This window comes from Serinus canaria, chromosome 1A (assembly GCF_022539315.1).
Source record: "Serinus canaria isolate serCan28SL12 chromosome 1A, serCan2020, whole genome shotgun sequence".
NCBI lineage: Eukaryota > Metazoa > Chordata > Aves > Passeriformes > Fringillidae > Serinus > Serinus canaria.
The window spans coordinates 48,296,404-48,324,157 of record NC_066314.1 but is presented as its reverse complement, the minus strand read 5'-3'; the positions used below and the strand labels follow the sequence as shown (position 1 = coordinate 48,324,157).

Here is a 27,754-nt window from a genome sequence, read left to right as displayed (position 1 = left end):
TTAATAACTCACCTGTGACACACTCCTACGTACAAAAGACTCAGGCCTTAATTTAGAATTAAGGTGTACACAGGTCAATGGCTATCTCCTGTCACTGAAGCAGGCAGGAGCAGCTTTGCAAATCCAGGGAACAATTACACAAAAAGTGACCACACCATCAGGTCCATGAGCTTTTGGGATGAATGCCTCAAACAGGACACAGACCCCCATTACTGCTGTTCTTTGGGCTTTTGTCCCTCTTGTGTGAAGGGAAGCTTTCACCAAAGAGTCAGTTTGTTCTGCAGTCTGGAATTCCATCATAAACATGCACCCAAATAACTCTACCCTATTTCTACTGTATTTAGCAATATTCTTAATACACTATGCCCTTTCTATACAGGAAAACAGAGTATCAACAGGTAACACAACTGCAATATTCTAGAAGCAACTTACTTTATTGTTGGAACATACAGACCTAGCGAAGCTGTCCAAGAAATATAAGGGCATGCTACAGATTAAGTTAAACTTAATGCCTTGCATTCTATCAAGGGAAAACAAAAGGCAGGTACCTAAAAACCTGCATAAAGCTAAACCTTTTATCTACACAAAAGGTTTCCTGAAGACATGGCCTTAAGGTCTTCACATAAATGCCACAAATCCACCAGGTTTCCAGGCAAACGCATAACATTCACAAGTGGGGTTTGAGGAAGGACAGACAGCCCAAACCTCCTACCTTTCCTCAAATCTTTCCTCAAATTCTACTGGAAAGCCTGGAAGAAGTGAACTAAATTAAGCAACTACAAGTACAAACATATTCTCTGTACGTGAACTTCATCTTTGTTTTTTCTTGCTTGCGAAATTCTGTAGGTTCCTGTACAGGAAATTAATCAATCTTGAGAAACTTTACTCTTGATGGATTTTGTTTCTGATTCATGACAAGGAATGAGGATACTGTTGGTGACTCCAGAGGTCAAACTTACTGCCTCTGCACTGTGTCCTACCTTTGCAAGTAAAGAATGACCTCTGAACTTAAACTAGTTCTACCCTAGTACTCTCCTTATTCTAAAAAAAAAAAAAATAGAAATACATAGCTCCTTTATTTTTGCTCAGAAATTCAGTTCATTAGAGAGACCAAACATGTCAAGGCAGAATGACAGAATTTAATTACTACTTTCAAAATTACTTTCTGAATCTGTTGCAAAACTTCAACTCTCAGAGAAGGTGGATAAACTGGATCACACTCCCTGTACATAATAGATAAAAGCAACTAGAAATTAACAAATGAGACTGCAAGTGCTGACAGTTTGAATTCATTAAATACAGCAATTTGATCACACCATCTTGTCAAGATCAGGCTTAGGTATTAAGGCCAAGGTAAAACCAGCCTCTTCCAGAAGCAAGCACTGTAATCACTCACGTATTACAAAGCACCTGTGTGTGTGAACTTCACATGAACCAATTTTGACTGAGCCTCTGCAATGATGCAGAATGTTCCCTGTACACTTCATCTAGGGTCCAGGGATATCAGAAAAGTTGAAATTCTTTTTTTTTTTTAATTACTTGCATTTGCCATTGTTACATTTAATCTCCTGTCATGGCACTTGCTCATCCTAACTAGACCAAATGTCCCTCAGTCACCCTTAGTTTTATACAGATGAAGTAATTGTCAAACAAAATTTTTTGTTGCCTTGATGTTGCTTTTTCCCTCAGACACTTGATAAATGCCTAACATCTGTTCTAAATGTAAATTTTTCTGGTATTTTATTTTTATTATTTGGTAAAGGCTACTAATTAATTCTAGTTCAGAATCTTGCTTTATTCTAACTTGAAAAGTTTTCAGAGACTAGAGAAAAATTGTGCCAGATTATAAAATGGCTTCTGAAAAATCTTTTCTTTTTCAAGAATTTTTCCTCATTGTAGGATAACACACAAGAAAGTGTGAGAGCAAATCATCTCTTAGAACAATTGTGTTTTCCTTATACTCTCTTAGCAACAAGCTATATTTTAGACCAATTTTTAAAAAATCTGAAATAAGACAGCACAGGTGGTTTTCTCTTCCAAACAAGAGCTAGACACTAGTGGCTAAATATCAGAATGAATTTTCTGTAATGAGAGGCAGTGTAGCTGGCAGCAGCTCAGATATTTCACTCTCAATATAGTACTGTGATATTTTTCCATCTATTTTTGATTATTTCCTAACATCTTGTACCTTTAGTCCATTTTAAAGCTAATTTTATTGAACACTGTGCTGGTTGTTACATGATTTCAGCTATGATATTTTTCTTTCTGAAATGTGAAATGCAAATTCAACTCATTTCTAGAACTCTTACCCACCAGTGAGAGCGTTAGGAAATGAAATGTTTCAGTAATGGAATTCAATTTACTATTACCTGCTTTAGACCTCACCTCCTTGTTACTTGGCACTTGAGTAGTAAGTACCTTGTTTTTCTGAATACCTTTGTTCCATAAAAATTATGTGTACCATCTGGACTGCTGCAGCTGCTGTACTTCAGGAAGAAATTCTAAGATAACTGCTAACCTAAACCCTGTAATCCTTCACATTTCTCGTAGCCTCCGAAATAAACATTTGTACATTAAAAAAAATCTTGTGCAACAAGAAAGGTGCCAAAATTGTAACCCACTTAACAAAAAAAGACGTAACACATTCTGCAAATACATTTATTTATTTATTGATAAGATCTCAAGCTTGTCTGAGATCATACATCTAGGACACAGCTTTCAAAAGTGTGTTTGTAAGCAGACATATATAGTAGTAACACTTTGTTAGCAAAATTACAAATGAACATCTGGATTTGGTTAGTCACCAAGATTGAGATTTACAGAAGAGTCCTTGGTATTTACATTCTCTGGGACCTCAGGACCTCCAGTCAGCAGGGACAAGAAAAGGTTTGTCTTACATGAAGTTCCTGATTGTAAGGGTCACATCAAGTGAGTATGATGTACCCAAACTTTGATTCACAAAGTGATCAGTGACTTGTTGCCTGGTTGCTTAATTTTTTTTCTTGCTCCATAGTTCAGATCTACCAGCAACCACCTGATCTGCTTCATTCATTTGCCACATTAAAACTGTTCCTGCTTCCACTGTATTTGCACTTTCTTATATCCCTACTGATCTCCTATGCTTTGTCTTGTGGTACTGAACATGGAGGTGTCTGCATTCAATTGGACACCACCATTTTTTACTCCACTTCAGCTCTTTGGTAATCCAGAATTACTTTCTTACAATGCTGCCCTCACTCCATCTTGCGTGAAGCAAGACTGAGGCCCACCTCTGCAGAGCTCTGAGTATGTTTCACAGGACACCCTTCTCTCGGCATCAGAAGAAAACACTGCTACTGTTTTCCTAGTGAGCCACCCTCCAGCTCCAGGTTACCAACCACTGTCAGTACCACTAACTGCAAGGTCAGACTGCCCTGGAGCAAAGAGGAAACAACCCTCCAGCCTCTGCCACGAGCATCCCTCAGCCTACCTGCCCCAGGGGACTTCAAAGAGGCTCCAAACAGTTCCAGTCAGCAGCACACCATGACCCATGGGAAGGTACATGCCAAGGCTAACCTGGCTCCAGCTCCCCCTGGCTATGTCCAGAGTCTCCCATCCATATGGGCGAAGGATTCTGCTAGCACAGCAGGTGCTCTCATAACAATCTTATTTCCTCTTCCATTCCACAGAAGAGGGACGTACAGGCATATACAAGAGTAAGTATGGCTTGTATGAGCTTTACACAAAAGCCCTGAAAGTCACACACAAGAAAAACAAGGTGGCATTTAAAGACAGATATTTTAAACTACATATAGTACTTGCAAAAAGCTCTTTCTCTAACATGGCTTTACCTTTATGTGGTTTTTTAATACTCATTGACCCATTCACCTCTGGCCTATCACTGCTCTACCTGGCTTTGTCCCATCTGCCTTCATCCAACTTTGAGACTCATCCAGTCACTGCCTTCCCACAAAGACAAACCAAGCTACCTCAACAAGTACCAACAATGAAGGGAGATAAAATTTCCAAAAATTTTTGGTAAAGGCACCGAGCTTTGCATTTTCCACATTACTATGCAAAAGGACTCCCTGTGAACTAGAGCAGCCTGGATGTGGCAATTGAGCTGACACTTGCTTTCCCTTGAGGCAGCAGCTGAACCAGAGAGGACAGTCAAGTCCCTGGGACTCACACAGGAACAAGGCTATGAGCCTCTGCTACCAGTCAGCTGCAGGTGCATCACTGCACTCCTGGGCAGCCTGGGTCATTGAATCTGGGCATGGGATCAGCCAAACAGCTCAGTGCAGGACTTGTTCACAAGGCAGGAAGGTACACCTGAGCCAGGGGCAGGACTGGCAGCACTCTGTCCCAGCTGACATCTATATGCTCTTGCAGGTTTCAGAGACAAACTGCCAGCAGAGCTGATTATTGCCACTGCACTTACAACAACCACCCCCACTCAATGCTCCAACAGAACTAATAACCTGAAGGATCTGCCAGTAAATACAGGAGCAACCAATGAAAATAACAACTTCCTCATTTAGCTACTTACATCCCGCATTGGAACTTCCTGTCTTTGCTCATCTCTTGTGCCGTTAGCTTTCTGCACTTGTACTTCTGTTCAAACCAATTTAGCTGCTTAGATGTCCACACACCAACTCGGGGAGCTGAGATGAAGTCCAGACAGCTCATCAATTTACTTGCTGAGTAACATTAAAACCAAAAAAGCTCACACACCAAGGGAGTCATAGGATGTGTATTCCCAAAGAACAAGAATTCAGCTAAACTCCTAAAGCCAACATCAAAATGAGAGAAAATGCTTTTATAGAATCAATCAATTCTCAGTAAGGGCAACTGATGTGTAAGCAAGCAGGCAGGACACAGATATGACCATTTCTATTAGGTAGGAGTAACTTCCTAGTTTTGACTATTCATGGGAAGACAGACACAAACAGTCAGGTTGGAATAACAGGAAACTGTAGGGAATAAATCTATATTCAAGATACTCTAATTTGTGCACAACACACATGCACTAGCCTGAAGACAGAAGTCAAGATTTAGCCTATATTGAGGGGTGACCTACTTCAAATATCTCTTCCTGGGAATGAGAGATCAAGACTATGACCAAAAGCCGTGCACACAGCAACACACAATTGTAATTTGAGTTCATTCGGTCATGAAGACGAGCCCTTAGGCATTTTGTTCCAATTTAAAACACAAATTATACATACAGTTTGAATAAAGCACTTCCATATTTAACTTAAGCAAAATAGTTTTTATCAGAAAGTTACACAAACCCAAAATGCTGTGTTTTTCAAAACCATACTTTATTTTTAAAGGCTAAGAGAAGTATTTAGAACTGTATTTCTTAAGCAAAAAGATTCACATTTCATTGTGCAGGGTCATTAGTAGGAGAAAAAGCATTTGGGGATTTACTTTTTGCAACTGCTGTAGAGTTCCTACATCAAACCACATTTGTTTAAAAATGGTAACATCAGTTATGGCTCAAGATACAGAATTACAAAAGAGTAACACAAACCTTGAAATTCATGGGGTGAACAGGTAACTGTGGTCATTTTTTCCACATAAAGATGTTTTAGCCAAGACAAACAGAAGCAACAACTGTCTTTATTGGTAGCCAAATCCACTGAACGTCATCAGGACAGACAGTGCATCAAAGATACCCATGCTGATAAATGCATGTGTTAGAAGAATGTTCTGTCTGTTCCAATTACTTCACCTTTTCCTCTGTATCACAAGCCTCAAAACCATGGCGGTATGAAACCACAACAACAGATTTTTTTTTTAAACAAGAGGCTACAAGAAAAGATGGAAGACTACAGAATGTGGTGAAGAAAGAGTCATCACCTCTACAGAGACAGCAGGACTTTGACCAAGAAATTTTAATCAGCGAGCATGTAAGAACCAAACTGATTCAGAACCCAGAGCTGCAATTTTGTTGAGTGTTCTCCCCTTCACCAATGTGTAACTCTGCATGTACATGTTCTGGATGGCTTGCATTCAGTGGGACAGAGGTAGTGATGGGAACAAGATTCCTTCCCTAAAGTTTCCAAATAGGTGCAACCTGGTAAGCATGGCCCCAAGGAAGGGTGAGTGCAACCAGCAGAGGGCCTGCCAACTGGGAAAGGACAAGAGTACAAGCACAGTCAGGAAGCTGCTCTCCCATACCCAGACTGATAAATAACATGTTACGTAAAGGTGCTGGACAAGAACTGAACAAGTAACAAAACGTCTGTGGCCTCAGCAATATGTACTTCATGCCAGGTTGTGCAAAGGGTAGAACTGTACCTTTGCTGCACAGTTGTGGTGATCAAAATGATATAGTATTTGCAGTACTGCCAGAAGTTCCAGTGTGTAACTAGCTAGCCTGATTATACTGATAATAGCTTTAAAAAGTCTATCACCCATTAAAAAAAAAAAGTTGTATTTGCGGACAATTCCTTTATCCAGTTAACTCTTCAGACTTGTCCCACCTTTGCTATTTTTCTGTCCTAAGGGGATTAAGACAGACTTCAGTTTTTAAAGTTCTTTTCCATTTGCTCAGTGAGAGCAATAATAAAAAAAAATTGCATGTTTTTATCTTATACTCCTGGAATACTACAATTTGTTATAAGAACATTAATTCAGAGAAAACTGTCTGTAACACTTACAATGAAAGGCTGCAACTGTTGGACAAGAAGGGATGGTTGAAAACTAGGTCATCTGAATATAATTTGAGTTCTAGAAACCAATAATTGAATAAAGTCAATACCTGGGGCTAGAGAGCAATTCTCCTTAGAACACCCCATTTCTCTTCTGAAGAAAATCAGAGGTAAAATGGTTTATTTTATTGCGACACTGGTTAGCCAAATCCAATCCTTGCCATTCAGGTATGATTTTTAAGAACCAGGGATTTTATGGTTTACTGCCAAATTTGGCAGACAATTTACTGATGAGATTCATGACCTTGGGATTGCTCTGGTACTTGGACATATTTGCTGGATTCTGGGCAACCTCTTGGAATGCAACCATAACTTCTGGATCCTGCAGGACAAAAAGGAAAAAAAAATAAATTAGGGCATTTGTTAAACAACTCTAGAAAAGTGATTATGTAGTTCCAATGAATCTAGTCTTGCTCAGGTTTTACATGACAAGACTACGTTAGACTTCTGGCAAGAATTCTCTAAAGACAACCCAATAATACAGTGCATGCTGTTAAAGCTGTGTCACTAAACACCAGAGTCATTATTGAACTTGTTACACTAAAAGTTCAGTGTATGAGAAGGGGGATCAGATAAGACTTCTGTTTTCCCAGAACAGGAGCTATCAAACACAGCCACACCTACTGTATTTTTCTGTTCAGGCATCTTTCAAATGCATTTTGAAGGAGGTAGGAGCTTGATGTGTGTAGCATGCATGATAAGAAAACTCTACTCTGAGCAACAGCTGATTCTCATCCTTTTCTCATTTTTTCATTCTAGCAGCAAAAGCCTGAAACTGTTGGGTTGTGAGCAGACAATGTGGCAATGTTTGGCTTTTAAAATCCATCTAATTCTCAGTCATTCCTCACCTCCACTGAGAATTCACACTTGGAAAAGAACCTTGTTATCTCTTATCACACTACTGTGTTGCAGTTGATAAATACATCCACATATTCATCAAAATCAGTGCCCAAAAAAATTACTCTATTTTCTCTATTTAGTATGAGAAGCATAAATACCTTTTTCCCACACTTCTAGTATCCCTTTGGCCTCTACCAAACTTGAACTGGTTTTACTTGTTTTACCTGTGTATGTTTTGAACATAATGACTCTGTATGTAACAATTTTACATCTCAGCTTGGAAAAATGTTTCCATTATAAGCAGTATCTGCAAAAAATTCCACTTTAATTCAAGTGTAAGCAGTTTATTATGTTCAATAGATGTTAGCTGTAATTTTATTTGCTGTACTTTCTAAGACATTTAAGTATTTTTACCAAAAGACACACTGCTTCCTAGACTTCCAACCCACTGCTGCAGCAGGCATGTTCTTTGGAAGCCATCACCACATAACCAGTGTGCTCAGAGCTGCCTGTGTTACAATAACATCATCCTCTATCTATTCTAGCATCAGACTCAGTCCAAAGCTGTTCAACAAGTCTGATCCTAAATTGCATTTGGTAGGTGTGGACTCTACTGAAAGCACCCACACACCTCAGCCATATTTTATGCATGTTGGGAACCAAGAGTCCAGTCTTATGGGAGGATTTACAAATGTGTTGTCTTCCTCACAAAAGATAATCTGCAAAGTATATGGAAAATAGAATGCTGAAGTTCAGGAAAGAGAGATTAGATACAATCTCTCCCCTTTACAGGATTCCCATGCAAACAAAAAAGGCAGACTTTCACAACCTCAGACTTCTTGAACTGATTTCAAAATAGGGCATATGATTATAAAGATTGTCATATTGTTAAGTCTGTGGTTTCACTTATATATGAATCTGGAACAAACAGCAGAGTAATCTTAGTCACTAGTTTGTGTCAAAGCACTCCTAAATGAATGTTAAATATCCAGTTTATGCTCTGTGTTTCACTTTCCTATAAATTCACAGCAAGTAAGTGGTTCTGTACTTTTGTGACTCCCTGGAAGCTCTCAACCTTAGAGCGTGCTTATAACATCCAAGGTTTGACAGTGATGAGCAATATTATCAAAATAAAGTGTAAGACTGAGGATATCAGTATTTCTGGAGGGAAATGTTTAGTGCATAAGGTGGCCATTGTTTAGTGCAATGGCAACCATTCTATTAATGGTAGCAGGGAGACATTCAGTTTTCTGATGCTCTGGTCTTTAGTTGCAGAAGGAAAAATAATACTTCCAAGAAAGAAGTTATCACTACTTTTTTTTTCCCCAACTTAACACATTTTGTTGGAAATCTGTGTCTAACATATGCTACATGTCAAATAAGGAATCCATAGGTTCATCTTACATATAACTTCTTATAGAAAGAGCTTCTACTTGACTTTAAAATGCAAATGTCATGTGTCTAGAGAAAACACTTGTATATGCAAGATATGAAGTACTAGACAACCCTCCAGTTGGACAAAACAGTAAAATAAAACACACTAAAATTTCACTTGATTCCTCTGGAGACTAGAAAGCTTAGGGGCAAATGAGCTGAAAAAGCATGCATTAGAAGTCACTGCAAAAAGTCACAACTTGCTACCATTAAGAAGCTGTGAAAAGAAATGCAAGAGAAATTTTGCTGCTTTGAGAAAAAAAAAATCTGAAGAAAAAAATCTTCAGGTAATGGAACCAGAAATCTTCCTCAAGAAAGAAGTTTTCATAGTGGTTTGCAGAGATCACAAAATCAGAGAATTGTTAGGGTTGGAAGGGACCTCTGGAGATCATCTAGGCCAACACCCCTGCCCAGGCAGGGTCACCTAGACCAGGTAAGATTTATGCCAATGTCAAGCAGTAACTCCCCTAAACATGTCCCCAGGCAGCCATATCTGGTTCTCTGGTTGCTTCTATGGATGACAAGATGAATTTAACAGTAAAATCAGCTTAATCTGGCTTGTCTTCAGGCACCCACAGCTGTCAGGTTTACTGAGATGTTACAAGACTCAGGCACATTTTAGTGTTAACTCATGGAGAATAGTCTCCAAAATGATGAAATCATAGCAAGTTTAAAGAGACTGAGATAGTGCCCTTTACTCTTAAACTACTCCCATTTTGGCACTAACTCCTCACTACGAAAAGCCTCTACAGACTAACAGCTGCAAAGCATTTTGGAGTGACTTGTGTGATTCAGTATTTTCACACTGTTTTGTTACCTCAGATAACAGACATAATAGCTGCCAGCTTACATTATCAATCAGCATATTCCATAGCTGCACTGGGCAGATGCCAAGCAGTAGAAACTACTGTCTTTTCAAACTAGAGGTTACATGGCCAATTCAGAAAAGACCAGAAGGCAGAGTTGGACATTTTAGGAAAAGGTGGCAATGCAGACATAGATAAAGTTCTAATAAATCATATCTAGATAGCTGTACATACTATAATCTGCCTGCATTATCAGAAAACACTGTCAACACACATTCTTGCAAGAGTCCTACCCTATGCTGGGGCATATGTAATCAGCATGCTATGGAGTTTTCTTAAAGGCATGTGATAAGCACTTAATATTTAGCTGCACCTCAACATTGCTTTCAGCAACCTCTCATCACAAACTCCAGTGTTAGAGCAGGAAGCAGCCAGGTAAGGAAGACAGCTACAATCAAGGGCCCTTTCTGCATGGTTTGCATACAAGCCAACACTGCTGACTGTGGCAGCCTAAGTAAAGGTGTGTTTTCCAACACCAGCAACCACTAAGGGAACAAACCCATGAACTTCTGCATGGGAAGTGATGATCTTTTTGTGATTCCAGGGTATACTGAATAAGCTTCCTTTGTGATGCCTTTACTTCAATGAGCTGAGGACAATATGTAACTTTACTCACAGCAATCCAGAAAAAAGAAACAAGACAGTTTTGTACTTGATCATATTAGAATGCAAATCTAACTACATAGCTCTGACTTTTTCTAACCTACCTGCCCTTAAGATGGTATTGTCAGACATGCTCCCTTTAATCTGCTGAAATACTTCTCTTGAGTAGAAGTAGTTATGACATTGAGCAATTAATCAAGCCCACCAGGGAAGTAAGCTTTCTGAATATGATTTCAGAAAATGCTAGATGAAGAACTATTCTAATATTACTTTGTCTCTGGAAAAACTTTAAACATTTAATCTCCTAAGAGAAAGGCAATTCTCATCACAATATTATTATAATACATTGTGTAAGAAAAATATTATCTATTTTTTTGTTTGTGCCTAATTATCCCCTTACAAAGTGTGTGCATTCAAAAAATGAGCAAGTGAATCATAATGTGTGGAAAAGGACCATTTGAGAAACTTTCTCCAAAGAGATGACAACAGCATATAAAACACAGTTTTGCCTATCATGGATGGGGGGCAGGATTTGTGTGTCATCTTTAATTAAGCTTCCATAAGTTTGCAAAACAGCTAACATTTAATCCAGACAGTCTGGTGTCACACACATGAGGAAACAACAGAAATAAGCAAGCACCCCACTGCCATCCAAAAGGTCACATCTTCCTTCCTCCCCCTAGGCCCATAGACGCTGCTCTTCTCTCATTCAGAAGGTGTAGCTTTGACTTTAACAAATACTCACCTGCATGGCTGCAAGAACTTCTGGATCACTGAGGATATCGTTGAGACCTGGCACACCTGCCATCCCTGGCATGCCTGCAGCCCCAGGAAAGCCACCTGAAAATCCAACACAAGAAAAATGTTCAACTCACCCACACTGTAATTATGCTCACTGAGACCAAGACCTACTGCCCTTGCCACATCTCTAAAGCCATGCCTTCCATATGGCTACAGCTGGCCCACTCAATGGAAAGCAGGGTCTTCACCTTCTCTTTCTGTTAAGACCTACATCTCATTTCATCCATGTTTTTAACCCATTGAATAGGAAGCTTGTAGTGAGCACAGTTCTTTTCCTGGTTACCTAAAATGAGGTCTCAAGCTCAGGAACATAAGGAGTTTGAATGCCTGGGGTGAATAATTCAGGGCAGAAGTAGCTCAGTATTCTGTCCCAGGTACATTCCACATTTGGCAGGAACTTCAGGTTTTGAAAAACTGTGTCACCAATGGGGAAAAACTCCAACAAAACCCCAAGAAAAACATCCCTGAAGCAAAATATTTGAGGTTCTCTTATGGAATCTATGTTCTGCAGCTTCCCCAGCTGTGCTGAGCATGACACATATGGTCTCTATCTGGCTGCTGATCCAGCTGGAGCACACACACAGCCTATCTCAACTCTCAAGTATATCTCAATCTTCAAGAGCATCAGTACTTTTGTGAAGCTGTCAAGGATAACTTTTCTATAAGGTAATCTGCACTACCTCCTTAAAAAACCCTATTCTGTTAACAACAGCTTGCAACCAGCACAGATTTCCCTCATACTCAATCCAAATTTTCAACTTTAAAACTATTGCTCTAAAAAGTAATCAAGGCACCCTGAGTAATTTAGAAAACATTTTTATACTCATTTTTAAACACATTATCAAGGAAATTCAGCTTCTTTTGTTTTCCCAGACCTAAATAGTTTCATTGTTATTCTTCAATTACTGATTTCTGTCTTCCCTCTACTTGCTACACAGCATCATTCCTCTTCAAGAGAAAGAATCCCATCCCTCTTACTAGTGCTCCAAGAGTTATTTGTATATGAGAGCTCTAAACTTCACATAAGATTCTTCTCTCTGTCTTGAGAACAAATGCTATAAAACCTGGAGTTATAATATTCCATATGGAAACAACAGCCCCCTCTACCTGAAGTATTTGTGCTTAAAAATAAAATACCTGGGAAGCCACCTGGGAAGCCACCAAACTGAGCTCCTCCTGCCTGTCGTCTTGCTTCTTCCTCCTGCAGATGAAAGCACATCATTCCACACAAAACAATGGAAGTGCAGCCTGTTTTCTACTGCTCAGCTGGGTTTAGGAGAAAAAAAAACCAGCCAAGACTGTTTCAGGCAGATCTACCATCACAAGAAACAAAGCACTCTACTATCTTCAAAGCCACTGACAAGAAATTGCTCTGTCTATTCTTAATTTTGTACATGACTGCAGGTTAGTTATGTAAGGTATGCTTCTACTGAATACAAATACTTAATACTGTATGAGTTGTTTTAGCTCCCCTACTGTATTTTTAGAACTCCCACCCCTCTCATATTAAAATACATCATTAAAGCACAAAAAAAAAAAAAAAAAAAAAGGCAAGCAAACTGTGCCAGGAATTGAGGAAGAGAAGCAAAGTATTATGCTGAATTTAAAACCTCCCACTTTGGGACACATAAGTACTTGAAGTGAAACCTATTCTGGAACAGTCACACAATAACTGACTTCTTGAAATACAGGATTAGTAGAGATTCCAGAGACTGTTTTTGTCACAAGCAATAAAACCAGATAACCCAAACGCCTTCTTCTCCAGACTTCATTATTGATTAAGTAACCAAGACAGAAACCAACCCTTCAAAATTTAAAATTTACATTTAAATAAGTACATTTTTTCCTCTGTAATTACTTTTAACCAAAATTAACACTCTCCAAATTATTAAGAAATATTAAAGCTTGAATATTCACCCTTTGTGCTTTCTCATGCTCCTCCCGTGCCTTCTTCACTCTTTCCATTCTTTCCCTGATTTCCTTTTCTTCACGCTTCCGCTCATACTTCCGTCGATGTTCTGCAATTTTCTGAGCCTGTCACAATGGAATACCAGGAGTTCCTACACACTTCTAGCATCTCACACCATGTATTTCAGTACAAAACACATGTAAGCATAACCAACCCATTCTACCAGTTCTTAAAACTAAGATCTGATTTCGCATCCTAAAAGCCTCTTTGTTTTAGGAGCCATTTGCTACTTCCTTCCCATGGCAGTCCGCCACTCATGTCTACTCAACCCTGACTGGATTCACCAGAACATGTACTCTAACTTTTTTTTTTTGCAGTAGTTTTGGGACTTGCATCATTGTTAGCACTTGTACATGTTATTATTCCATGTCCCTTTCTGCTTTTATGCTGAAATAATGATTTCTCTGGGGCTAAACCCAGCAACTGTCCTGAAAAAAGGCACAATAGGAAGTATAATTCCCACTGCACACACACACTTTCTAGAGAGTGCTATTGCTGTTTCAGATGCCTCTACAGCATGTACAGACCAACACAAGCAGACCAAATAATTCCTCAACCAACCCAAGAAAGGGGTGGTGGGAAGGAAGTTTGCTTCCTTTTACTAACTTTTTCCCCAAATGTATTAAATCTATAGTCCCAGCGAAAGAAGAATTCACAATGAACTTCCTAAGGCTCCTCACTCAGAATTAATGGCAGCACTGGTTTCCTCAAAACAGAAGGTATCCTCATAAATAATTGCAAAAATGTTCCATGAATTCAGAAATAGTGTATGATGGTTACTCTGTAACATTCCTGTAACTGCAAAACACATAGCAAAATCCGGATGCAAGAACAAAGATACTACTTATACAATGGATACTCTTGTATTCTTTTAGAGAAATACTCTTATTCTTTAAAGGAAAAAATTGCTTTTTAAGTAGGAGAAATTTGATACAACTTATTTTAGTTAGGAGATACTCATTCCATACTACATCATTCCTGAAGCGTATCTGCCAGAGAAAGCACACCGGAGGCAGCAGGAATGATAGGGAGTGAATGCACTACCTGCTATCAGATCCTGACATCACTGACATTTAATGGCTCATTAAGAGAGAATTAAGTGTTGTTTTCTTTTTAATGAAGTATTAATACTTTCCAAATTTTAGATTTTTGTTATTTCTAAGTATATCTCAAAATGAACTAAAGGTTTTTAGAATTTGACTTAAACTTTTAGCTGAAAGTACTACAAAGCAAAAAATTCTAGGGAAGCTTGAAGTGAATAAATTAGATGAACACATCATTTTCACTTCCTAAAGATTTTGAAAATCACTCATGGAAAGATCCTATGTTTTTCCTAGAGCTACATACACAAATTCCCATGCAGTTAGCAACTACACATCAATGTATCACATGTACTCACACTGCTGTTTCTGTGCTCAGGCAGATTAACTGGGAAAGAAAAGGCTCCCCCTCAGCCAAGCATTAAGTATTACTTCTTATGAAGACCAGTTGAGACCTAAGACCTAATTACATTAACCACAGATCAACAGTCTCCAAAACAGAAGACTAATAGGTTGTAAAATGGTTTCCATTGTCATTTTGCTGGAGACAGCAAAGACATGGTAGAAAAGCTGAAAGCGGCAGTTCTTAGACACAGGAATGTTTATGCATGTGGGGGGTTAAGCCTGGCTGGCTGCTAGATGCTCACTAAGCCACTCTCTCACTCCTCCCTCCTCAACAGGACAGTAACAGAAAAATAATATGGAGAAGCTCTTGGCTTGAGATGAAGATAAGATCACTCACCCACTACCATCATGGGCAAAACAGACTCAACCTGGGGAGGATTCATTTAATTTTTGCCCAGTTAAAATGGAGCAGGATGATAAGAAACAATGACAAAACTAAAGCAACATTCTTCCCAAAGCTCAGCTTTACTGCTTCATCCCTCTCTTCCACCCTTAAGAGCACAATGGGATGGGGGCCATCATCAGTTCATAACACTGTATTTCTGCCACTCCTCCCTTTTGACACCTTTTTCCTGCCCCAGTGTGTCTGCCCCACAGGATACAGTTCTTCACAAACTGCTCCAGTGTGGTTGTCCCCACAAGATACAGGGCTTAAACAACAGACTGATCCCCCATGAGCTGCAGCTCCTGCCACAAAACCAGCTTCTGTGTAGGCTTCTCTCCACAGGCTGCAGCTTCTGCCAGGACCCTGCTCCAGGGGACTCTCCATGAGCTGCAGCTTTCTTCAAGGCAGATCCACTTCCTCTGTCACGGGATCCTCCATGGGCTGCAGGGTGGATCTGCCCCACTGTGGATCTCCATGGGCTCAAGAAGGACAACCTGCTTAACCATGACCTTCTCCACTGGCTGCAGGGAAATCTCTGCTCCCATGCCTAGCACACCTCCTCCCACTTCCTTCTTCACTCATCTTGGTGTCTCTAGAGGGGTTGCTTCTCTCATGTTTTTCTTCTTTACTGCCCTCCCTCTCACAGCTGTTACACTGTATTTTTTAACCTTTTCTAAAATATTTTATCACAGAAGCACCACTGGCATCACTGACTTGCTGGGCTTTGGCACCAGCTGGAAATGGCTCCCTCTGACAGAGGGGCAGCCTCAGGTCTCTCCTTACAAGAGGCCAGCCCTGCAGGGTCCAACTTCCCCCAAACTTCCTATGTAATCCAATACAATGTAACAGCTGCCATCTGTGGTGTGTCAATCACTTCAAAGGAACAGGCAAAAACATGAAAAAGAAAGCCTGCTATCAATAGTGTTACAGAAGCTTCTCCTTAGAAGATAGCTGGGGTCAGCCAGGGGAGAACAGCTGAAAAACAGTTGTGCAGAGCTGAGGCTGCCCTCATGGGGCTGACTAATGAAAGTACAAAGCACAGCAAAATGCCTCCTTTGGAAAACGTGCTTAAGGTCAAAGCTTTGATCAACTCAGAAATATCTTGGGGAAAAAAATCAATAATCAGCTATCTCTAGCTTTTTGGAAGGTTTTTAGTCTAGATTTTAAAATACCTGGCAAACTCCAACTGCTTCAGATTCTTCTGTTAAAATTTGAAAAATGAATATATTTCATATTTCTGTTACATGCCCAGCCCCACACATTCAATTTCTCTACACACAGCCATAAACAGCTGTTACTCAAGACGGAAGTATTTATAAACTCAGTCTGAAGTGCTGGAACACATAGGAACACATTTCTTCCAGACAATGCCTGTTGAAGAATATGAAGGCAGCTGTCACTTAGACAAATGCAGGAAAGACCTCCAACATTCCTCCCACTTACTCTTGGCTGCACCTCCTTCAGCATGGCACTTGCATCTTCATCATAATCCAGTTTACAAGCTAATGCAAGATCATGAGCAGCCTCCTCCCAGTGACCAAGAAGTCTAGAATTCAGAAGACACCAACAGTCAGAAGGGAAAACTGCACACTTGCTGCTCTTCAAAACATTTAACCATGCATCAGTCAGAAATTTTTCCTAGAGCTACAAGGAGTTTAAGAACCATGGTGGTTCCTCTAAGCTGCACACTACAAGAGGACACTTGTTTGCTTCATATCCTTATGGAAACTTTTGTTTGAAGTAACAATAAGTAAAAAACACTCCATGAGATTATGTTATCGTCTGCTATTAAGAATGATCTAACAGCAAGAAGGGTACCCTAGCTAAACACATGAAGCACTACTGCCACCTCAGGCTTATGTGGACCCTCTTATTCAGCACTCAAACCTCGTGACTGGATGTACCACATCCTAATTAAAGCAGTCATGTTAGCCTCTGTGCACACTTCTTTACTATTAATTTATACATACTCTTGACAACTAAAAATTTAAGCAAATGGTGGTATTACTAAACGGTGAAAGCACTTCTGCTCACAGACAGAGGTATTAATTCAAACTATTCTCCAGTCTTCCCACTCTTAGCCTTCACACTGTTAATTAAAACTGCACACACTACTCTCTAAACACTGTCTAAGATGCTTTTTTTCAAGTTATATTAGCATTTACTTCTTCCACTTTTATATAAGCCATAAGAATTGTCACCCTTTTTCTTGATTTATTGCTAATAAAAAAAATAATTTGAACTATAGTTGGTGGGATGCCTAGCACCATTTAAAATAATTACATTGTTTGCAACAAATGGTTCCCTAATAACCAGGCACTTCAGTTTACTATGTAAAAGAGCTCCAGGGAGGGTCTAAGGGAAAAGAACAGCATAGAAATGTTCAAGAATTATAGCTCAGTAAAAAAAACCCAACAAACTAAATGAAAACAAAAGACCTCCAAACAAATAAAACAAGCAGTCCTAGATCTCACTATCTTTACCAAATAATTACAAAATGTTATTCAGAAAAACAGAAAGCCATTAGGAGAGAGAGAGAGAGAGAGAGAGGAACGGTGAGTGGAAGGGAAACAGTATCAGGAGAACTACTCATAAATTGCCATCAATAAATCACCATCCTTTCTATTCTCTAAGCCACATACTCAGCACAATGGCTTCTTGGCTCATAGCTACTGCTCTCAGGTGCAAGACAAACTGTTCAGAGGCACAGAGAAGGAGAGAATGTGTGAACAAAACTATTCCCCCCAAGAAAAGAGAATATCAAGTGCAGGTGCAGTTCATTACCTATGTGCTTTCCCCCTCCATTTATAGGTCTGTGCCGAGTCAGGATTAATCTTGATGGCTCTGTCACAATCTCTAATGGCAGCATTTGGCTTCTGTAGTTTCACAAAAACACTGTGGGAATAAGAACATTTATCATACATATTGAAATACCAAGTTACTAACTTAAGCTGGAAATAATTTTGGATGACTATGAGGCAAGCTAGTGAGATAATGCATTTGAAGAGCTGACTTCAAAAAGATTTCATAGTAACATAGATAACAGAGTCACTAAAATTTAGTCTCACCCTCCCATCACTGTAGGTGACTCATGAGCAAGAACTGAAAGCATTCATTGTTCAGACTCAAGCCTTGCCAGCAAGAATAACTCCAGGGCAGACAAGAAGACACAGAAATGCAAAGGACAGCCCCACGGTGCTTGGGGTCTATGGCCAACGGCAACTAGCAATTTGAACAAAACAACAAAAATATTCTGCATACCATATTGCACAGTCCTTAACGCAGTAACACAAAGAAAGCATGAGGAGTTACACAGACTACAAGGATCAACAGCTAGAGTCATGAGGAAAAGGAGGTAGGACATGAGTCATCAAAATCAAAATCAGCAAAACAAACACAAACTCATCAAGAAGCCCCAATCCCTTGTCAGTTAAATGTAAAAACTGAAAATTTTACACCACACAAACATATCAGACTAACTAGTAGAGTGGTACTTTAGGAGGTTCAAGTAATTAAAATTAAAAATCTCTTAAGGAAACACTTAAAAACATTCCTGAATTGACAAAAGTATTCAATATTTAACATATTCCATGCCAGAACTTCTACATCTACATCTAATTCTACATCTTCCTTTTACATGTATTTGAAAACAGTTACATGCAAAAACTTTGATATGGAAAGGAAAAAAGCAGCAAGGCAAGTACCAGTTAAGATGTATTACAATGAAACAGTATTTTATATTACAAAGAACACTAATTAATCTTATGAAAGTTTCTGTTCTCTTTGAATAAAATTGCTATGGGAAAGATCCACTAAATTATCATATCATCCATGATTACTGGTCCTTTGGGTAAGAACAGGGAAAAAAAAAAATCTGCTTCTGCAACCCATACTTGTCAAGCCTTCCTGAAGAATCAGGAAGATAAAATGTTTGTTCATTGTGAATTTAGAAAGTTCCCAAAGCATCATCTGCAGTCTGGTAGATGTAAGGAGCAGTAAGGGGGGTGGAGAATGGGCTGAGATACAGATGTGTCCTGTTCAGACATACGACTGTTGAACAAAACCTGGTCTACTAACAAATTCATTTAGCGGATACAACAGGGAGAGAATCCACAGGATTCATAACTAAGTTTGCATCTAAACAGAGTGTCATTTCAATCATTATCTTAATCCTACAACACACTTCAGATTTTACAAGTGTTTGTAACCCAGCATTATTCTACCTCAACATACCAAAAGCACTATTGTTGAGGAATCCTTTCAGTGCAGGAACACTCCGTGTGCAGCTGCAGTGTCAGCTGAAGATTGGACTCCAGGTGGTGAGAGCCCCAAGCAAGAACATGTCAACCTCTGCACAGGGACCTGTGGCCCAGCCAGGTTACTTGTCACTCACACACAGCAGGACCCCATGACCTCAGACTTTCACAAGCACAGACTATGAAGGTTAAAAAGCCCAGGGCTTTCTTTGTTTGCAATCCCTCCTCAGAGGCACCAGCACGAACTGCTAATTTGTTATTGCACCATGATTTAATTATTTTAAGGATCCAGATGTCTGAGAGTCTGCTGTGGGAAACCCAGGGTCAAGACAGTAAGGAAACCTGATCTGACTGTGAGTGTGTGGGGTGTAGCTGCAAAGGTGCTTCAGACCCAATTCAGGCAGTGCGAGCATGACTGCCAGGGTCCCTCCTGGAAAGTGTCCTTAATGTTACCACAGTGCATTTTGGAACATCATTCTGTTGTTTACTCTCTCACCAAGATGCTTTATATGGCTGCTACAGCAAAATCTGAGTCAAACAGAAGAGAAACCATGAAATAAACACTTCCCTTTCCCTCCTGTGGTTGAAGTTTACACAAATCCTCAAGTTGCCTTATATTTAGGCTCCTTAAGGAGCATAACAGAACAGGCAGAAACACAAATCACTAGGTTATGACTCACCTTGCCCTCTTGGCATACAAGATGGCCAAACAAGGATTCAGCTTGATAGCATCTGTGAACAAGTCAACAGCCTTCTGAAGGTCCCCTAAATATAAGTACCAGTGAAGTTTCAATGATTATGTAATGAAATTACATCTGAATTCCCAAACTTGCCTTATACAGTGTTATGTGCCTAAAAACTTCTTAGACAGAAGATTAGCAACAAAGAAAAAATCACTTTCTCCATCTTGCTATGTTACTGAAGTACAAACTCCAAAATTAATGCTTGAAATTTTCCCAGTTAAATTTAACTTTGAATATTTAAACTTTTTGTATATTTAACTTTGAATGCAAACAGAATGTCACATCTTTACACCTTTTCACTGCATTAAGACAAACCAAATGTCTTAATGCAGTGAAGACATTAATCATAATATGATTATGATTAATGTCTTAATCATAAGACTAAGAGACACTAATCATAATATGGAGGGAATTACTATAATGTTCAATTTGCATTTAAGATGCTGTAGTACCTCCTTTCCCCTTCCACCTTTCCCTAAACTATGGCTACATTGGAAAAACAGTACTTGAAGAAGCTTTCAAGTTCTAGACAGTTTTGGGTATCCAAGAAGTACGTTTCCTCCTCTTTAAAAGCATTCATAATGGTCCAAGATATTCACTTTCTTTTTTGTAAGACAAAAACAAATGTCCCTGAATAAGTACCAAAAAACAATTTATCACCTTCACTGAGAGCATTTATTGCTTCCATCTTCTTTTCATTAGCTTGATCCACCATCTCTTCAGTTACCTAACAAAATAAAATGAAAAACACACACACAAACCCAAAAGCTGTTGAGTCCAGGCCAAAATTACCACATTAAGACCTCGCCAAAGGAGAAAGTGCTTCAGTTGTTCAATTCCAGAACTTTAATTTTAATTTGCATTAAAATCACAGGTAAAAAAAAAACCACAAAACCTTTGCTTTCAGCTTCAAGACATTAGTCAACACTATTTTTAGCTATAAAATACTTAAAAGCGAAGTTAAATAATGGTGGAATTCTACATATCTAGTTTGCATGGGTGTTTTGATAAACTTCTTTGGCATTTTCTGACCTGATCATCCACATGAAACTTTTTGATTGATTCTAACCTTGAAAAGGAAAAGAATGTGATTTTAAGCCAGTAAGTTTTCTGTTTAGAAGAAAACGAGACAAAACAACAGCTAGTTACACAGATAATAGAGTATTCATCCTCCCTCAGCTGCTACCCTTAATTACACTCAAACCCTCCTGTCTTTCCTACTGCTACACTGAAAATTTGCTTACCTCCACATTTTCATCTCCCATTTCTTGAGGGTCATCGTTGTCTGGTTCAATCACTCCCTCATTATCAATTTCTGGGGGAAGAACAAAAAGCAAGATTAAGCTCCATCTACAGAGACAGGATTTGCAGAATCATTTTCAGATTGGCAAAATGCAATCAAGTCATTATTTTCCCCACCTAAGTCGCTCTCTTCACTTTCTGGTTCAGGTGGTTTAACGGGCTCCTCAGGGTGCTCCTCTGCTTTGCCCTGAGAGAGACACAGATTTGTAAGCACACATTATTTCTGACCAATGCCCCATTTCCACTCTTATACAAAACAATGTATTAGAAAAATCAGACTGTGGTACAGCTGAACTACTTTATTTTTAAGATACTAATCCCCTTTTTCCTCCTCTCAGATTAAACCTATAATGTATGCAAACATTTCAGAGCTCAAATCTGGACTCATGAGCTTCTATTATTGGTAAAGCTGGTCCTTCAAATTTTGTAATTCAATAACCAAAACCAAATAATCCAAATAACATTTAAATCCAGTTTTGCTGTGATTACTAACCAACCCTTCCAATCTTCCTGCCTTCCCTCACACATTCTCTGGATCAAAAATTCTCTCAATTTAATACCATTAAGCTAATGTCTTTTAGCAGGGAACAATAAGCTGATGACAGCGATTTAAATATTGTTTTCATTTGCCAAGGTCTGAGATTATTGCCATAGAATATGGCATTATTTTACATAGACTATTTTTTCAAAAATTTCAAATGTTTTATCAACTTCTAACTAAAGTTCATCTGAATTCCATAACTTAGCACAACCCGTCTATTACCACAGATACAAGCTGCTTGTCTTTATTCTTCTCTTGTCACAGACTATATTCAGAATATACACACAATTCCTTCATATTGCTCTAACTGGCCACTAATTCCAGCATCCACTGTCTTGTTAAAAAAATTAAAAACCATCTTTCTTCCAGAAGTATTTCAAACTTGAAAAAATCATGACATAAATATCTACAAGGGGAATTTATTTTCTCCCTTAAAGTGAATCAACAAAAGCCAACATCTTCCACAATACTGCCTTAAAAAATTGATAGTTCCACTGATCCCTTCATTATTTATCATGCTTGTTAATACTCCTCATGAAAAGATTATAATATAATCCACTAATGACTAGAGAATGGTTTCTAAACAGACAAAAGAAAACAAACAAAAAAAAGAATTCAAGACTCTGTATAGCATTTGCATTGCAGAGAACATCAGGCATTCAGGATTAGGGAAATGGAGCATGATAACACTTGAAATTAACTAGGAAGCCATCTGTAACAAGTCATTTAAAACACATAATGGGCAGGCTTCAGACTGAACTCTCACATTCACCCTCCCTATCTGAGTGAAAACTGACAGCAAATTTTCCCCTTCTGCTTCTCAGTAATTTTGCTAGCATCATTTTTCAGTGATAAATTCTTCATATCTCACCTTACTTGTCTCCTCTGTGGAGGCATCGGCTGGAGCAGGTGGTATTGTGCCTCCCATACTTTTCAGCAAAACAGAGAAAAGACAAAACAAAACAGCAAGATTATCAAAAGAGTGGCATGTATTTTATTGATTCAAATCCTGATAATCTCAGCTTTTTGTTGTAACACAAAACATGATGATCCATTTCACTGTCAAAGCAGTAAATAGAGTACACATCCCCCACACTTTTCTCAGGGTAGTGCAATGCACACTGTTGTACAACTCCTTTGAGACTTGTACTCACTTGCATCACCCTTCACCCATCCACCTTTCTCAAGGAAAAGCTGCCTCTTGGCTCAAATGGATTTTCTCCTTTAAATGCAACTTATATTTGAATCAAAACTAGATATTATGATTATAGATATTATTAAAATTAGAATATTTTTAATAGAGGTCAACAATTAAAGAGAACAGCCTAAAACGCCTATGCAATTTAAAAAAAACCCTGCTGCCTAGGAAAACAAAATCATTTCTCTTACACATTGCAATATTCCCGCCTCTCCTTCACCACAGTTAAGGAGCAATCTTGGTGGACACAGCATTCTGTCAATATAGAATAAACTTCCACATGCTACTGACTTTGATTAGCAGCCAGGAATAAGCAGATGCTGAATTCTCCAGCTGTTAGAACATCTAATCATACCTATGACACCACATCACAAGGAATAGCATTCTGAGCCATCCTCTGCCCCACGTTTCCACCTACTGATGGTTTTCAAAAAAATGTTTGCATGAACTCTACAACCAACTCCTTGGAGCCCCACACAACTGGTTAGATGGGATGCAAGGGAGAGGAGGAGGTGACTAAACAGGGCTGGGCAGGAGGAATTGGAAGGATGTAGGACTATCTGTTTTCAGGAATTAGTGCAACAAAAAAATGTATCCCAAGGATGAGAAGTTATAACTTCTTAAATTAAGCTACTGCAGTTCATTCTCCCCTTTTTTTCTCCCTCCTCTGAGCAACACCTCAGAGTCAGGCCTCAAACTGACTGAAAACAATGAATGAGGCAGAATAGGACAGAGATAGGGATGAACTGGGGGAGAAAGGGTAAAAGGAGTTGGAGAAGGAGTTGACAGGATTGACAGGTCCTGGCACAAGGTCCTGCAGCGAAAGGCAAGCAAACAGCATAAAACTGCTTCACATTTACAAGGAAAAACCATGCAACCAACAACACCCCAACAAGTGACAAACACCAGCATGTTCTGAAGCTATTGCAACAATCTCTGTGTCCCCGGGATGTTGACATTACCTAATCAAAGTTATACTGCAAGGACTAAACAGCTGCAGTCTGAGAAATCATTATCCAACCAGGCAGAAAACGCAGAACATGGACTAACTGTTCCTCCTCAATTTTTGTCCTCCTAGGCTGACAATAGAACACATAACTCTATTAGTCTCTAAAAACCAAAGAGAGGACTACAGGGACCATCTAGTGAAGCCTTGGAACTTTTCTTCTGCATAAAGAAAACTACAAATTACAAAGCAGTTTAACAGAGTTAATAGCTAACATCTGTGGTATTAGCTGGTTGTAAGTCTGAAACTTAATCACCTCAAGACTGAAACAACTGAGTCAGTCTCTTCATAGCCCTCCAAAAAATACCCAAGTTTAGTTCAGTTTGAGAAATGTTTACTAATATACATGCATGTTTTATAATATGCTATTTCATGAACTGCCAAGGCTAAACAGTTTCACTCACAGTACATGAAAATATTCTTGCTATCCTGGTAATCTCTATTTAAACTACAGTTATAATCCCAGAATAACTCAAAAGCAAGTTACTCTAAAGTCTCTTCACCCAGTATTTGATAACAATGACTGAATGCACAGCAGGGATATATGCAAAAGTTTGCAATGTACTAAACCTCAGCAGTACATGGAAACACAAGACACCTTTGTAGGGAAGGGCAGGTACTGAGTTGTAGAAAAAGCACAGACACACACAAGACACACAAAGAGTTTAGTGGGTGATGCCAGTAACAACTGGGAGCTGTCAGGACTCCATTGCAATAGTGACTGCTCATTTCCACTCATCAGGGCCATGGAAAGTGTCACATTTATGACTTGTTGGAAGAACTGCAAATGTGATTTCTGCAACCACTTTTATTATTGACAGCAAAATTATCTTCAGAGAGAAACTGGATTACCGTGAATTCAAAAGGGTAAAAGCCTATTTGAACAAAACAACAAAAAAGGCAAAAAGCCTTATTCATCAATTTGGGATTCTGTGGTTCATTTTTAAAGATTGCTATTGTTTCTTTGTTCAATTGCAGGGTTTTGAAATGTGTTTCCTTTAATGACTCATTTCACAATAATTCAAGTAAAACATTTGTATTTTTATGCAATTATGAAAAAATGGGCTTGATAAAAGGAATGTCAAAACACACTCACACACTACCCTATGCTTCCTCTACAAAGAGGATCAATACAGAAGTTAAATACAACAGCTAGGCAGAATAAGGGTTAGAAAACAACAAGTGAGTGAAGACTGAAGGTTACTGATGCAAAATTAACAGCTAATAAGAAATAAAGCATTCCATTCTGGCTTCATGAGTAGTTAGCAAAATTTAAATTAGAATCACTAGGTTTAAGGAAAAAAAATGAATCAAAGCAATTAGCAGAATTTTAGTCAAAAAATTTAATGATGGATTTTAGTATAATATAGTCATTATTCTAACCACTCTTAACAGTACCTAGGTAAACAAACTTATCTTTCAGATTAAGAGGGTAAACCAGACAGAGATATAAGAATTTTCGAGTTTATTCCCAGTTGAAGGCAGGCCATGCTGTTTGAAGTAATTTCCAAAGAATGATCAGGCCCTATAATGCACTTAACAGTTCTACTGCACACAACACTATTATGTAAAGGCAGAGGGAACCCTACCAGAATTCCAGACAGTTTTGCATGGTAAATAATTTGGGTACCACTAACATCATTCAAGTGTATTACTTAGGCAAATATTTAACTTAAATATGAAAACTCTCAGAAACTTAAGAGAGCTGTAGGAGCTTCTGCTCTGAAGTATTTTTCACTTTTGAGATAAAGACATTCAGTGAAGATTTTAGATGTAAAAAACATTCCATGGCTCTAAATGTAATTACTGTATTTATAAGACAAGCACCAAATACAAATTCTAAAAATTAATCAGGAAATTAAAGCCCTTTCCATTAACATGGAGAAAGTCAGATGGTCATCCTTGCATTTCCTAACACTTTCTTAGGCAAAAAAATAAGTCAGTTTTCTTCCTCTCCCTCTTCTAGCAACCTGTCCACACTTTCAGATTTATGCAATATAAGTAGTGGAAGAAGCCTGGGGTAAGGCACTGAAGTATTTTATGCAATAGCAAAAGGAATAAAAGACCTGCAGTAGGATGAGATGGACATCAATCTCATTCCTAGGCAGAGGAATATCTACTGTCAGCACTGCAAAGCCAAGTTCAGTTAAATACCAGTGGTTTTACAAGCGCAATATTCAGATGCATAAAAAATTTAAATATCACTGAAAAAACCCACAAATAAACACTTCATTGTAACCATTTTCATTATAGGACGTATTGTGAAATGCCAGTGTTTACTTCTCTCTCTATATGTAAATATATATACATCTATACACACAAAATCCTGCTGTTTAAGATTAAGACAAATTTTCTAAAACAAATCCCAGCTTGTCACTAGATAAAAATCTTTTAAATTCTCTCTGCTTAACATGTGCACCTGAAAGTATATCTCTCACTTCTCAAGACTTCTTTAGCACAGCAGCCATAAAAGCCAAGCAGAGGCACCGTAGCTGAACAGAGGGGTTCTGTGGGTTCCCTGCCAGCAGCAGCAACCCATCTAGCCTCGTGCTTCAGGGCGCTCAGGGTGGAACCCAAAGAGAATTTTTATTTGGGAAGCATCTGTTAGGGCAGGCCCCGCTCACACAGAATATGTATAGCGCTAACAGCAGGTACCTAAATGGCTCACAGGGAGCGGAGAATTCGACTACCTTTGAGACATTAAACTTCAAAGAGGAAACCACGTTTCGGACAGGAACTGTAGCTGCCAGGTATTTTGTGCTTTTGGGTACCACGATGTAAATCAATGTCACTCGGCTCCCCACAAACTCGGCTCCTTTTTAAGACAGGCTAGCCAACTCTGCTGCGTAACGCGAGAATTAGCTCAGTAAGTATTACTCTGGGGCTTTCCAGGCTGGAAAGCTGAGCCACTGAGATGGCCGGGGGGCAAGCTTTTTGCAATGGGAATAGCCAGAGTTAACGAAACAAAACAAAAAATGAACAAGTCTTTTTAACGCGCCAGGAGTAATCCCAGCGGGAAGGGGAGGAGAGGGCGGGAAGGCCGCAGGGCGGACGGGACCGGACCGAACCCGCGCGGGCGACACCGCGCGGCACCCGCCCCGGCCACGCGGCGCGCCCGCGCGCCGGCACGCGCCCAGGTGACACGCCCCCCTCCCCTCACCGCGTCCCGCGCCAGAACACCCCTCCCCCCTCGCCCCTCACGGCCGCCTCCTTCCGCGGCCCGGGACCGACCTCTCCACCCACTCGCGGAGGAAGGCGAGCTCCGGGGTGTGCAGCAGGCCAGGGTTCTGCTTGCACAGCCGGACGAAGGCCCGCAGCTCACTCAGCTTGCGCGAGTCCATGGCGGCACGGCAGCGGCCCAGACGCGCTCGTTCCCCCGCCCACCCGCCGCGGAACCTTCCAGCCCGCCCCGCCCGCCAGACGCCACGCCCTCAACCGATCTGGTCCCGCCCACAACCGATCTTGTCCCGCCCACCACCAATGACCCCGCCCATGCCAAACGGTGTCCCGCCCATAAGCTCCATGAATGCGCCCGCAAACGTTGCGCGGCGCCGTGGAACCTTCCAGCGCCGCTCCGCCCACGCAATTCCGAGGGCCCGCCCACGCCAGTCATTGCCCCGCGCCTCCGCGGCGTGGTGGGCGAAACGTTCTGCCGAGGCCTGGCAGT

The 27,754-nt window shown here is 39.7% G+C and overlaps 1 protein-coding gene across 1 annotated transcript; it reads right to left on the bottom strand.

Annotated features, from left to right (window-relative positions):
* Window positions 1-5,282: 5,282 nt before the first annotated feature.
* On the bottom strand, window positions 5,283-27,494 carry ST13 (ST13 Hsp70 interacting protein). Its single transcript, XM_050970254.1, has 12 exons — window positions 27,319-27,494; window positions 22,755-22,812; window positions 21,460-21,529; window positions 21,285-21,355; window positions 20,701-20,767; window positions 19,978-20,062; window positions 17,826-17,936; window positions 16,485-16,587; window positions 13,160-13,276; window positions 12,380-12,443; window positions 11,187-11,281; window positions 5,283-7,020 (listed from the first exon to the last, which is right to left on the bottom strand). The coding sequence occupies exons 1-12, from the start codon at window positions 27,426-27,428 to the stop codon at window positions 6,892-6,894; spliced, it is 1,080 nt and encodes a 359-aa protein (XP_050826211.1). The 5' UTR covers window positions 27,429-27,494; the 3' UTR covers window positions 5,283-6,891.
* Window positions 27,495-27,754: the final 260 nt, after the last annotated feature.

Excerpts from the sequence above, each read along its gene's own strand:
- ST13 (XM_050970254.1), bottom strand. The coding sequence starts at position 27,428 with ATGGACTCGCGCAAGCTGAGTGAGCTGCGGGCCTTCGTCCGGCTGTGC. Across the intron at positions 21,356-21,459 it reads AAGTGAAGAGAGCGACTTAG|AAATTGATAATGAGGGAGTG; the intron begins GTGGGGAAAATA and ends TTCTTCCCCCAG. Across the intron at positions 20,768-21,284 it reads TGGGAGATGAAAATGTGGAG|GTAACTGAAGAGATGGTGGA; the intron begins GTAAGCAAATTT and ends TTATTTTGTTAG.